The sequence below is a fragment of the Vanacampus margaritifer genome, chromosome 9 (assembly GCF_051991255.1).
Source record: "Vanacampus margaritifer isolate UIUO_Vmar chromosome 9, RoL_Vmar_1.0, whole genome shotgun sequence".
Lineage (NCBI taxonomy): Eukaryota > Metazoa > Chordata > Actinopteri > Syngnathiformes > Syngnathidae > Vanacampus > Vanacampus margaritifer.
In genome coordinates, this window is record NC_135440.1 from 5,181,145 (window position 1) to 5,194,560 (window position 13,416).

At 40.9% G+C, this 13,416-nt stretch overlaps 1 protein-coding gene across 2 annotated transcripts; it reads left to right on the top strand.

Moving 5' to 3' along the window:
• Nucleotides 1-157: 157 nt before the first annotated feature.
• On the top strand, nt 158-12,828 carry zhx1 (zinc fingers and homeoboxes 1). Of its 2 annotated transcripts, none has more exons than XM_077575800.1 (8): nt 158-607; nt 1,892-2,176; nt 2,273-2,730; nt 4,531-4,731; nt 4,837-5,049; nt 7,105-7,269; nt 7,907-9,136; nt 11,907-12,828. In XM_077575800.1, exons 2-8 carry the CDS (start codon nt 1,999-2,001, stop codon nt 12,171-12,173), a joined length of 2,712 nt encoding a protein of 903 aa, XP_077431926.1. In that variant the 5' UTR covers nt 158-607; nt 1,892-1,998; the 3' UTR covers nt 12,174-12,828. The 2 variants fall into 2 exon arrangements, with proteins under 2 accessions (XP_077431926.1, XP_077431927.1); XM_077575801.1 differs by having other exon boundaries at nt 4,549-4,731.
• The last annotated feature ends 588 nt before the right edge of the window (nt 12,829-13,416 follow it).

A 13,416-nucleotide genomic window follows, 5' to 3' on the forward strand; every position in this document is an offset into this window, starting at 1 on the left:
AACTTAAAAACTCACCTGAATGATAGTTTTCTGTAAAATATATATTTCGTAATACAGTATATTGGTTTTTAAGAACACCGAAAGTCGCCGAGTAATGACGTCACGGCGTATCAGAATAATGACGCTGATCATTGTTAGAAGAAAAAAAAAACGCTGTTAAAATTCAGATTTAGGTCAGCGAACTAATGTAGCGCTAGTGAACACCGTATGGCTGTAACGTTGTTTTTATTAATGGAGCCTTACACGACGCTTGCCGGGACACACAATAACCTGCTCGGAAGAGTGAAAGAGCTGTCCGGTGTTCCCAGCATCTGCAGGCGGGAGTCGTAGCTGCTCTACCGGTCCGTTCGTGCGGGTACCTCCCGCCGTCAGCTTCGGTAAACCGACAGACGAGCACGGTGACCGTCCGCGCCACCAGTGCGTCTCGGTCCGGCTTTTGGTTGAATGGTTAGCCACTGGGTGGGCACGTTGGGCAGGCTACAACGGACAGCCAGACAGACGCCGAAAGCTTCTCTGGGGACTCCCAGGAAACCAGTCCTCGCCTCGCCTCGCCTCGCCTCGACAGCCTGGCAGCAACACTGCGCCCGCACACGCTTGTGTAGTTGCAGTAAGTTAGCCGGCAGACATGTACAGCATTTGATGACTGCTAGCACTGGCTAGTTGGCCCTCCTCATACACAAGCTACGTGCCCCATTGCTAAAATAGACGCCCTAAAAAAATTGCTTGAGCTTTTCAAAACAGTGTTAACATCGTTAGCCGAATGTCTGAGCTGCATACCTTAAATGCAAATTTTCAGCCAGGGTTATCGTTAACAAAATTGGTCTGAGAAGTTAGCACAGACGTACACACCTGTTTTACACTAAATGCACTACTGTAGCCATCACATTACTGTTTAGTGTGCATACACAGCAGCCACATCATCATGACCACTTGGACAAAATGGGATCCAGTTTCTGAGCTATATCTAACTTGTGCCTTTCAAAAATAGTATTGTTCAGTTTTGATTGTCATTGTGAGAGCTAGTATTTATGGTTGTCTGCCTTTTTATAGCACTACTGCATTAAACATAATGAGAGCTGTAAGAAATATCCAAACCTTTGCTTGTAATGACCAATTGTGGTACTTAAAATAGGAAACAGTACTTAAAATATGAGTAGGCTAAAATTCTGAGTCAATTGACACATACTACACAAAAGCACCCCAAAAAGTGGGCACGACTAACATTGTCTCAATAGGTAATGAGTTCAAAATTGAACATTTCATCAAGATATGGAGCAATATCAGTATGGAGTGCTAATTCTCAGTTGACACATACACATTGCAACACATTATAAACATTTGGTGTCATCATTTAATTATATGAAACAACATGGCTACATAATCAGTATTGTAGAAATCAAAAGATTTGTTATAAATCAACTATTCCTGCTCTCAGTCTTTTGGAACACAGTCAATACATTGTCCTATATTCTATGTTGCTTGTTCTCATTAGCTTAACAGGTGAGTTGGAACTTGGAGCAAAATCACATAGACAGCCATTCACTACGTTCACATCTTTGGTCAATTGCGATTCTTCAATTTACCTAACATTGGGGGCGGGGGAGTCAGTGCATTTGGAGAAAAGCAACAAGCATGGGGTAACTAGAAAGGAAGGCCAGAGCTGAGATTTGAGCCTGAACCTTTGGACTGTGAGGCAGATGTGCCCACCACTAGGTTACCATGACTATTTTGGGGAATGTATGTAAGAATTCTGTTAGCTATTTGTCATATGATTGGATTGTAGACACCAACTTTGGAAATTTGACTCAGAACAATGTCAAATAGCATTTATAGCAAATTAAATAATCCAATTCAAACTAACGAACGTTTTGTGACACATTTCTTCCACCAGAAATTGAAGGAATCTTGCTATGTGAGCACGCCCACTTGAGACATGTGAGTTTCGACTCTTCTGTCTCAGACTGTCTTTACACTGAGTAGAAGTTGCACATTTTGACAATGTCGAGCCGCCGAAAGTCGACAACGCCTTGTATGGTGCTACCCTCTGATGAGTTGGAAACAACTGAAAGGACAATGGAAGTAGAGGCTGAGGGGGTGGAGGCAACGGTGGATGAGGTTCAAACAGCAGTGAAGCCGGATCAAACGGTAGTGGTTGTCCCCACGCCACCAGATACTGGTAAATGTGTTTTGGCCCACTCTGCACTGTTTAGTCACTCCAAAACGTCCCTTAAACCTTACATTTGTTTTAAATAATGATTTGCTGTCTTTGTAGGTGACTCCAACAGCCTGGAAGACAAAGATGGTCTCAGTCCATTAGTGAAGTGTAGCTTTACAACCCCCCCTGAGAGTCAGGATAGTCACCATCTGAGCAAGGATCAGCAGTGCGACGCGATCGAGGAACTAGGGGCAGATGCCACAAGTGTTGGCGCCATCTCACTAAGCAAGACCCCGATCATGAGGATGAAGACCAAATCTGAACCCAAGAGGATCGCCGTGTCCCTGAAAGCTTCAGATGAAGCCGTGGAATATTTTGAAGGAGGTGGCGATGGCGAGGTGGAAGCAGAGCAGCAGCCAATCGAAGCGCCTTTGGGACCAATGGCGTCTATGGAGATGCTGCTGCATGACTCCATAAAGCTAGGCGCAGGAAACTTATTGGTCAGCCAAGCCTTAGAGCAGCCAAGGAAGTCATCCATTTTAAATCCCACCGTTATTCCTCCTGGTCTGGCACAGGTAGAGCGTAAGAATACAATAGTTTATTGCAAGTCTTATCATAAATACAGTAATTATCAAATGTTTTAGCCCAGGGGTCTCAAACTCAAATTAAGTGGGGGCCCGCTGGACTACTGTAAATTTTATCAGACATTTTTAAATTGACTCTCAGTTTTAGTCTAGTTTCAATCACGCTTGTCATAGTTAGTCAACCTCATCCCGTTTTTATTTAGTCAACTTTTAGTTGACTATAAATCATATTAGTCTTAATTTTAGTACAAGAATTTTTTTTATTCGTCTAGTTTTAGCTCAACGTTTTAGTCTATTTTTAGTCAGGACAATCATTTTACCCCAGTATATTTTTTCGTCAGCAGATAATGTTGAACATTTCGGATATAATACTGTTCCACATAAAATATTTTCTCATCTTTTTGATGAAAAACAACTTCACACATAATTACGATGGCTACAATGGCGCCATGCTACAAGCTAATAAATTAGCCAGCATTAGCGGTCGATTAAGATTATTGTTGGATTAATGTTACGTTATAACTATAATTTACTTCTTTCTTCTTCTTTTTTACCTTTGACCGTGAATCCACCTCCTGTCTGTTCATGTGTTTGTGTTCATTTTGTACTTGCTAGATGCAGATATACAAGGGGGTGTGTCACTATGTGTCACATGACAGTGTCACAGTGACAGATTATAACAGAGACAGGAGTTTACAAAATCATATAATTGTCTTCATGAACTAAAATGCCCATCGATTTTAGTCCAGCTTTTATGAAGTGAAGTACATTTTGGTCTCATCTTCATTAGCTGATGAAAATGCATACTGATTTAGTCCCAGTTATTATTTATTAATGAGGGTTCTAGTCTAGTCTAGTCTAGTTTTTATCCAGTGAAAAATGTGTGTTGACAAAAATATTCTTGTTTAGTTTTCATTAATATAAATTAACACTACACTGGACCCAGGGTATGTAAAATTTTGAGCACAACTGTATTCCACAAAAAGGGGGTTCAAGCATTCCAAAAAAGTACTACTAATCCAATTTTCTCAATCTTTATTATTAATACCACTTTAGAACATTTAATGGTTCTTCAGAAAGTGAACAAGATTCTTGTTGAGTCTTGTTGAGTAATGACATCTGATATCTCGAGCACCACAACTTTCTATGTATTGTAGACATGCCGGGGTGCCCCTGTGTTCAATAGGAAAACCATCTCGTGTCTTGTTTTTCTTGAAATTGGCTGTTATCGTTGCCAACCTATCTCTTCATGGCAGGTTTTGAAAAATAAATGACTGGGACTGGGTGGAAGATATCTTTTCCTTCCATGCGGTGTCACTTCAAACTACTTTTGTCAAAAGCTGTCATGAACTTGAGCTATAGCAGCATATTTAAAAAACTAAAAAAACTGAAAACAAAATGGAAATAGTAGCCAACTAACAGTAAACTTTGATGCAGAGTTGACAAATCCAGGTCCAGAAAGTAAAAACACTGCCACAGTTTGGCTTTAGCTCCTGGTGCTAGCTAGATAGCTTTCATGGTGCTCGTTTACCTGCTAGGGAGGTGGCAGAGTTTTTACTTTCTGGACCTGGATTTGCCACCTCTGCTCTGATTGCAAGTAGAGGGCATAAAATATTATCCTGCAGGCTGAAAATGGCCTCTGGGCTTCAAGTTTGAGACCCCTGTTTTAGCCCCCTGCAGTAACAGGTTCCTAACACAGACTAACTCTTAATAACTTGGTTGTAACCTTTAAATATTTTATTGCCTAAACAAATTGATACCCCCCCCCCCCCCCTCCACACTTCTGTTCAGGTACTTTCTGCTTTCCAGGCCCAGCAGAATACATCAGCTCAACCCCAATTGTTGATTCCTCTCAGCAGCATTCCCTCTTATAGTGCAGCTATGGACATTAACCCTCTGCTGGCTAGCACTTACAAAAAGTTTCCCTATCCCTCCATGGCTGAAATCAGCAGTCTGGCGGGGCAGACGCAGTTCACAGAAGAGCAAATTAAGGTAGTTAGAACCCAAAGGCTGTCGGTGAATCATCTCTGTTGAGGAAGATGATTAAAAAAAAAAAAAGTTACTTCACAAAATGACTGGATGTTCTTCTGTATCCAGGTGTGGTTCTCAGCCCAGCGACTGAAGCACGGCGTCAGCTGGACTCCAGAGGAGGTTGAGGAGGCCAGGAGGAAACAGTTCAATGGCACTGTGCACACGGTTCCTCAAACCATCACTGTCATACCGGCTCACCAACTCTCTGCTGCCAATGGCCTGCAGTCCATTCTGCAGACCTGCCAAATAGTGGGCCAGCCTGGCTTGGTGTTCACACAGGTAAGTGGACAAAGAATACGTGCAGCCAGCACTGACCTGACCTCTGTGTACATGATTGAGTTAATGAAGTCAACTCTAGCGACCAAAATACAGCATTCTTGTTATCAGGCTTATATAAACAAATTAATGCGGTTGACAATGAGCATGAAGGCAAACTTTCTTTCACATTATACAAAATCCTCCAGGCTGTGTTTTAATGACGTGTTTATTCTTGTTAGTTACATTCAGACTCAGGCAGCACAGTGGAATAGTGGTTTATCTGCCTCACAGTTATTAGCTTGGGGCTTGAATTTCAGCTCTTGCCTTTCTGGTCATACTGCGCTTCATCCCATATTAAACTTTTTTTTTTTCTTAGGTTAATTGAAGACTTCAAATTGTCCATAGACGTGAATGGTTATTTGTGTTTATGTTCCCTATGATTGGTTGATGACTAGTCCAGGGTTTACCTTGCTTCTCGCCCAAACACATCTGCGATGACCCTGACCATGACCCTAATGAGGCCAATAAAATTGATAGACAATAGAAAATAGACAATTGTTATTGGAAATCTCTGTGGTCGCTCAGTTTTTGTAGCTCTTTTTCACAAATTATTGCACATATTTTACAGTTTAAGTATGAGTGACAATTATATGCAGTAGAGCTAGCCACGTACCTTCCTATTTTTGTGCTATGTCATTTTACTAATTGTATTCGGCTAACATGTACAATTTTCCTCGACTGCTTTTGGTAATATATTCAGTTGTTCACCTGTACCCGTTCACATTTTTTAGCTTTTATGTACCAAAGTCCCCCTTTTGATTTCTAGATAACCCTTTATTCATTTACAGACAAGGGTTAATGTTCTTTTAGTCAGGCACTTATGTGGACAAGCCATGGATTTTTATGAGATCCAGTTCAGCACATTATGTGGTAGAAAAAAAAACATTTAAAAATAAGTGACAAATTACTTGATTTATCTCAGATTCAGGCCTTATTGAACTTTTTGTTATGTTGTGAAAATGTAGTAGACAATGTATCGTTATTCACTTAAATGGTAATTATTATTTTGACATTGTTGTTTGGAAGGCTGAAACAATATTGTGGACCGTATATAGTAGTAGGAAGTAGTCAACAGGATGCCCCAAAATCTGGTGCAATATACGTACGTATACTCAACAAAAATATGTTTTTGCTCCCATTTTTTATTAGATGAACTCAAATCCAATCAAATACACAATGTCACCATTTCTCTCAAATATTGTTCACAAACCAGTCTCCTTTGCCGAGGTAGTCCATCCCATCTCACAGGTGTGCCGTATCAAGATGCTGATTAGACTACAATGATTAGTGCACAGGTGAGTCAGTACTAACTGTTTTTCTGGGTCCCCAGACCCCCACCCCTCCTCCCAATAAAACAAAACTGCACCTTTCAAAGTGGCCTTCTACTGTATTGTGGAGTCTAAGGCACACCTGTGCACTAATCATGGTGTCTAATCAGCATCTTGATATGTGGCACCTGTGAGGTGGGATGGATTATCTCGGCAAAGAAGAAGTGCTCACTATCACAGATTTAGACTGGTTTGTGAACAATACTTGACAGAAATTGTAATATTGTGTATGTAGAAGAAGATCTTTGAGTTCATCAAGTGTTTATATTTTTGTTGAGTATATTATTGATGAACATGCATTTCAACAGTTCATTATGGAAAAAGGATCACTTCCCAAACACAAATTGCCCTCTAATGTGGATTGCCATAACATGGATCTTGACAAAGAAACCACAACATAAGCTGTGATGTTTCCTGCAACACGTTTATGGCAGCTTCTTGTTTAATTCGTACAAAGTTAATTTGTACAAATTGTTGACAAAGCGGTAGTATCTCTCATTCAATAACATGAGGAAAAGTTGAAAACATTGACTGGTACTGTAACGTCTCTGACAGTGTCAATCGAAACTGAGCATAATAATAGAAAAAAATAAAAAATAAACTTTTTTTTAATGCAAAATTATTAATTTGATTGTATTCAAGTAGTAGCGGTAGAAGAGTATCTTTGTCTCCAATTCTGTGTTTTCAGGTTGCTCCAGGAGGGAATCTTCCGGTGACTAATCCCATCACCCTGACAGTGGCAGGATTGCCAAACCAATCCCAGAGCTCCAGCAGAGTTTCCTGCCAATCAATCCCAACAAACAGTGACCTTAAACGCGCTACCACCGTACAGCCTCCCTCGCTTTCCCCACAGGTGTGTAGCGGTCCTTCTGACCCTTACATATTAACTCATTCACTCCCAGCCTTTATCACCGAAGCAACCCCCTTAGCTCCCGGCTCTATTATTGGATTTTGACAGATTTTGCAAGGCCCACAGAATATTGTGTTCTATTGCTATAAAAATATGGAACCTATCAAAAGAAACATTAGAGTCTCTTCTTTCATCAGGAAAAAAATGTATTTGTATCGGTTTCCATTTTTAAGCAGTCAGAATTGGAATATAGCTAAGTTTTGTTATTATTCACAAACCTGTGAACTAAACTATGGGGAAAAGATTTGTTGCAACATGGCCCTGGTTGATCTCTTGTACTCTGCTGCCACCTCCTGGCCGTTTTTTTGTAGTAACTACCATTGCTTTAAGCGGCCTCTTCAGGTCAGAGGATGTTTCAAAGCCTTCCGTATGCTCTAGCATAAAAAAACATAAAAAAACATATAAATACGTTTTTGAGACCATGACAATATTTAAAATAGAATGTGCTTATACGTTTTTGGAAGCAAATGAGTTAATCAGTGATACTCTGCTCTCAGCAGAATTTTTTATACATGAAAGCATTTGGCAATATAAAACGTTAAAACAGTTTAAAATGTAACTGTACTTTTCTCTTTGCAAGGAGAACTCAGCCCTGAGTGCTGACACTTTCAGCATGCGACCCAAGAAGTCCAAAGAGCAGCTGGCCGAGCTGAAAGCCAGCTACCTTAAAAACCACTTTGTTAGTGATGCAGAAATTGCCCGCTTGATGAAGATCACCAATCTAACCAAGGGAGAGATCAAAAAATGGTTCAGTGACACCAGGTACAACCAACGCAACTCCAAGAATAGCAACGTCATTGTTTTCCACGACGGAGGCGGCAGGGGAGGCGGCGGATGTAGCAGCGGCACCAACGCCACCATTGTCATTGACTCAAGTGACGAAACCCCGGCATCTCCTCATCCTCCATGCACGCCTCCCGTGAAGGAGAAGGAGACACGGCCCAAGACGTGGAATCCCTTCCCAGATTTCACTCCGCAGAAATTTAAAGAGAAGACACCAGAGCAGTTGGTTGTGTTGGAGGAGAGCTTTGAGAAGAGCAGCACACCGTCTGATGAAGAGCTGAGCCGCCTGAGAACAGAGACTAAATTGACACGGAGGGAGATCGATGCCTGGTTCACCGAAAGACGGAAAGTGCCAACAATCAGCACTCCCTCACCAGAATCTTCTGAGCCAGGACGGATGGATGCCGGTGAAGGGAAAGCTGAAGAAGTCACTGCTGCTTCTCGCTCCCCGTCCTCCTCTCGTAAAGGTAGTCAAACGCCACCTGGAGGCCGCAATAAGCAGGTGCCAACCAGCAGCAGCACCAGCAACAACAGCAGCAGTAGAGATAGCAAAGATAAGATTAAAAAGACTCCAGAGCAGCTCCACATTTTGAAAAGTGCCTTTGTGCGGACTCAGTGGCCCACAACAGAAGAGTATGACCAGCTAGTTGAGGAGAGCGGCCTCCCCCGACCCTACATTGTCAGCTGGTTCGGGGACTCGCGGTATTCCTGGAAGAACGGCAATCTTAAATGGTTCTTTCAGTATCAAAGTGGCAACGTGGAAGCCCCGAATGGTGGCGGAAGTCACAAACTGGGAGGTGGTGGCAGTCGAAAAAGACGTGTCCGAAATCGTGGGTGGGGGAGATCCCGAACTCGAAAGCAACCAAGACGGTCAGCATCCTTTGGCTCAGACTCGGACAGATGTCCCCCGCCAAAAAAAATCAAGAGTGGGAGGGACCTCTTGAAGGAGTATTACCTGAAACACCGCTTCCTCAATGAGCAGGACCTGGATGAGCTTGTCACCAAGACCAACATGAGCTATGAACGGGTAACACAAATGCTTTTTACTTGCATGTAATAGCATGACCTCAAAATCTTCTCCTCAAAAGCCTGTTGGGCTATTTTAAAGAGGAAGTCCAGGAAACCAGATTCATCACTGTAGCTATTATCTGTGGCATTCAGATAATATTGTTTGAGGAATATAAGTTAAACAGCAAAATCAATCACAGTTCACCTATTCTCTGTAGCTGAGCTGTGATTGGTCGTTACCCGAGTCCTGAGCAACTGTGATGTCATTTTCAGTCGACAGAAAGTGGCAAGATGGCCACCCCCATTGGCTAAAAACGGGTGGATTTTGCCACTTAACTCATGTTTCATTAACACAATATTATCGGAATGCCGTGTTTAGACTAGTGGAGGCACATATAGCATATTATTGTAAAGAAAATGTTTGGATTGACTTCCCCTTAAACAAATAACTATTTGTCAAACATTGTGCCACAGTTCTACCACATACAAATGTTTCGTTAAGATGAATGAAATATGGTTTGGAACCATAAACACTTAATCAGCTTGATTTTCCACTGCAAGGTGTGTGTCATCATACTAGTGTGAAACAATGTAGCTTGCTATTGAAGCCAATGAAGAGGAGAAGCAACACAGCTACTTTTTTTCTGTGCAAACACACATCCACGCCACACACGTTACTAAGTTTCCCTCATTAGGAAGTAGCAACATGATTGAGGAGCAAAAAAGCAGACTAGTAATTAAAATGTGTTAGTGTTGAGTGGTAAAAAGTAAACAACTTTTCACATATCTTGGTGTAAGTAAGGAACACTTAATTTCACTTGACTAGACACACATACCCCGTGAAAGTACTGACGAGGATGACGCGCTGCGCTAGTCTGCAGAGAAGGGGGGGTCTGCTGGTCGAGGTGGATCAAACCATATTCAATCAAATGAGAAATTGATTTTGTGCACTACCATAATAAGTTTCAGTGTGTGTATGCCTACTACGAGCAGATAATTGAAACTCCAAAATGCCAAATTATTTAGTGGAATAAATACATTTAATATTACACAATTGTCAACATTTTTACCTAACCATTGTCATATGTTACATTATAAACAGTTTAGTGTAGTTTGTCATATGTTGTATCGTAACATACCATCGTACTTGATGGATGATGTCATTACAGGTAACTAACAAACACAATATAATATTACAAAATCTGAACAAATGTGGAAAAATGTGTTATTGTCCATTGAAACTTTTTGGCGTAATTCCAAAATCTTTGGCCCAAACAGAACATAATTGCAGTTAAACAGTTTGAAATATCCTGTTCTTATTTGATGTACACAAAATAACTTTCACTGTTGCTTGTACTGAGAATGTGGTGACAAAAAAAATCACCGGACACACCAACAAAAGGCGTCCCATATATTAACAGCTGGCTAACAAAAATGCTAAATTAGCCAATTATAGGAAATGAAAACATACACTCTACCTCTATGTGTGTGTGTGTTTTTTATTTATTTTTTTGATTAAAAGATTTTTGATTTTTTTAATGCCAAAAGCGATGTGATCACCACAAAACTTTCTTGGAGCCAACAACATCAAACAATTCTATTGAATAGGGCCAAGGACTGGAAATAGCTTGCTTCTGCAAATGTGTTGTGTCATTGTCATAAATGCACCCTCTTTCACATCCCTCTCATGTTACTGCTGTCCCTCTTTTTTTCTACCTCATTAATCTTATAAATCCCCAAGATGTCATTCAATCCCTCAGTGGCAGTTGTTCAGGATCCTGTAGAGCTTGCTGATGAGCTGATCATTTGACTCAGGTGGATTGGAGGTGCGAAACAGCAAAATAACCCCAAAAAAACGTGCAGGATAGTGGCCCTCGAGGACTGGAGTTTTGACACATGTGGTTTAGAGGCATTAACCTAAAGTCCAAATCCTCTGCTTTCATCCTTTATATATTAAATAGTATCTAATTTCTGTAGTCATCCATTTTGCAGACATCTGCTTTTACTTTGGAAAATAATAATCATCAATTGTGACATTTACTGACGTTATGGTAACAGACCAAGCCTTTATCACTTTATGGGAAAAAAATAATTTGCAGCTGCAGTATGAAGAGCCTGCATGTAGGAAACTGTCGTTGAACCTGAAACAGCCTCACCAGTATGATCACAGTAGCCTTTCGCTTTAATCAATACTTGAAAAGTAGCTCATATAGTTTCGTAATAATCGATAAGAGTACCGTAATTGATTTCTGAAAATATTCAATCATAGCTGCAACCCCAGGTTACCACACATTTAATGACAGAGGTTGTTTTGCAGTCAGATGTAGCTGGTAACATATAGCCAGCCGAAAACTCTGACCTTTCTGCCAGAAAAATGCTAATGTATGCCGTACTAAAGTTCCATAATCAGAGCATCTGAATATGTGTGTCTTTTGCTGATTAGACTTCAGAAATACAATTTAATGGAGGGATGGAAAGTTACAATTTGAATATGACTTGGGGGACATGCTGTTTAAATATAAACTTATGTGGATAAAGACCAGATAACTGCCAATACAATTACAGTCTAGTCTAAGTAGATGTAGGCTACTATGTCATCAAAATGCACTGATTAATGAAGCAGGGAAGAATAATGGCCAAATAATAAGGCATGCAGGTTGTTTCATGTGTTCACTAAATGTGAAAACAGCAAAGGAACTGGGCATTAAAGACCAGCGTAAATTTTCCAGAGTAGCTTTAGATGACAACATCCAGTTAAATATTCCTCTCTTGTCTCTCATCCGACGAAGGTGCGAGAATGGTTTGCTGAGGTCCAGAGACGCCTAGAAGTAGGTGCAGACCCCTTCCAGGAGCCGGCTTTGGGAATGGCGGACAGAGCAGAGCAGACTGATGAGATAAGTGGGGAGGCATCACACGGCAACAAGGCGCCAAGAGGCGACGGAAACGAAGAAGAGGATGAAGACGATGAAGAGCATGACGAAGAGGATACAGATGAAAGTGAGGTTTGGGAGCCGTCACGAAGCGTGAGGAAATCCTTGTCCGTTTCTGAAGACTAAATCTGCTCACTTGGCTCAAGTGAATTATTGAATATGTTCCAAGTATTTGCAAATGGTGATGACACGAGGCAAACACATTTTTATTACTGTATCTGCCAGTCTCAGCCCTCACCTGACTGACGTCATTAAAATGGACGCAACAGCAAATCTAAAACTGGACATTAGTCGTTAAACGAAGAAAAAAAATCATCAAATGGAAGGGATGAAAAGTGAGATCTGAATAGGCCACTATGAAAAGTGGCTGTCATTAAAGGGCACCTTGAGGAGGGATTCATATTTTACATGTTGACTGTAAAGTCCCTTTCTAAATGTATTGCTGCGTTTCCCTTGCACAAGCCCACATTGGAACTTCGATTGCCAGCAAATGTTCGCCCCTCGTCCCTACAAAGTAAAATGTGACTTCCCTAATGTGTTCACAAGGTTGCCCCTAGTCAGAAAACTTTATACACACACACAGTGGAGCTGTTATGTAATGTATGTATTTTGGCTTTTAAAGCTATAGTCACCTAAGTGAGAATGAATGAGTTCACATCAATTGATGATGTAAGGCCAACAGCAACATGAGCCAAAGTACATGAACAGCGAGTGAATGCCAGTGTATTTGTTGAAGGATGTCATTTCAAGTCTTCCCTTGGTGGCGGTTACTAGTCGAAATTTTAACAGGACAACGACTAATGGGGGTGGGTGGGGGTTTTGAGGGGGTTAACTGTATGTTTAATATGCACTGCGATTGACGTTTTTTTTTGTTTTTTTTGCACCTTTTGACACAACGAGCTCCGTGCTGTTGTTACTTTTTATATGTTGGTTCTGAAACGTTGCCAAATTGGAATGTGTTGTTTCTCAACCTCCAAACCAAACAAGCAAAACTGTGTTTAGGTGCAGTTTGTGGTGTCAATGAAATGCACCCACTGCACCTCAAGCATCAGTTAAGTTAAAACTAGTCCACGTAAACAACAATCATGACTTAAACCGAACTACTGGCTTGATGTATTGTTCTCGAAACAGTAATTCAGACATTTACAGGGGACGTCAACCCCCCAAATTTTTTGGGACAATATGTTCTATGAGCCCCACTGCTCTAACTATGGTATTCTGGTTAATATTGCATTAGTGGAATATGAGTTTAAGCAGCAAAATCCAGCCGTTTTTATGCACTGAAGTTGACATCACTACTCAGTATTCAAATTTCTATCCAATTGTTTCAAATTTTTTAAGCGAATTTACTGAAAATGCACAAAATGGA

Coding starts and splice junctions, on each gene's coding strand:
- zhx1 (XM_077575800.1), top strand. CDS start 1,999: ATGTCGAGCCGCCGAAAGTCGACAACGCCTTGTATGGTGCTACCCTCT. Junction 4,732..4,836: donor TCACAGAAGAGCAAATTAAG/GTAGTTAGAACC, acceptor TTCTGTATCCAG/GTGTGGTTCTCAGCCCAGCG. Junction 5,050..7,104: donor CTGGCTTGGTGTTCACACAG/GTAAGTGGACAA, acceptor CTGTGTTTTCAG/GTTGCTCCAGGAGGGAATCT.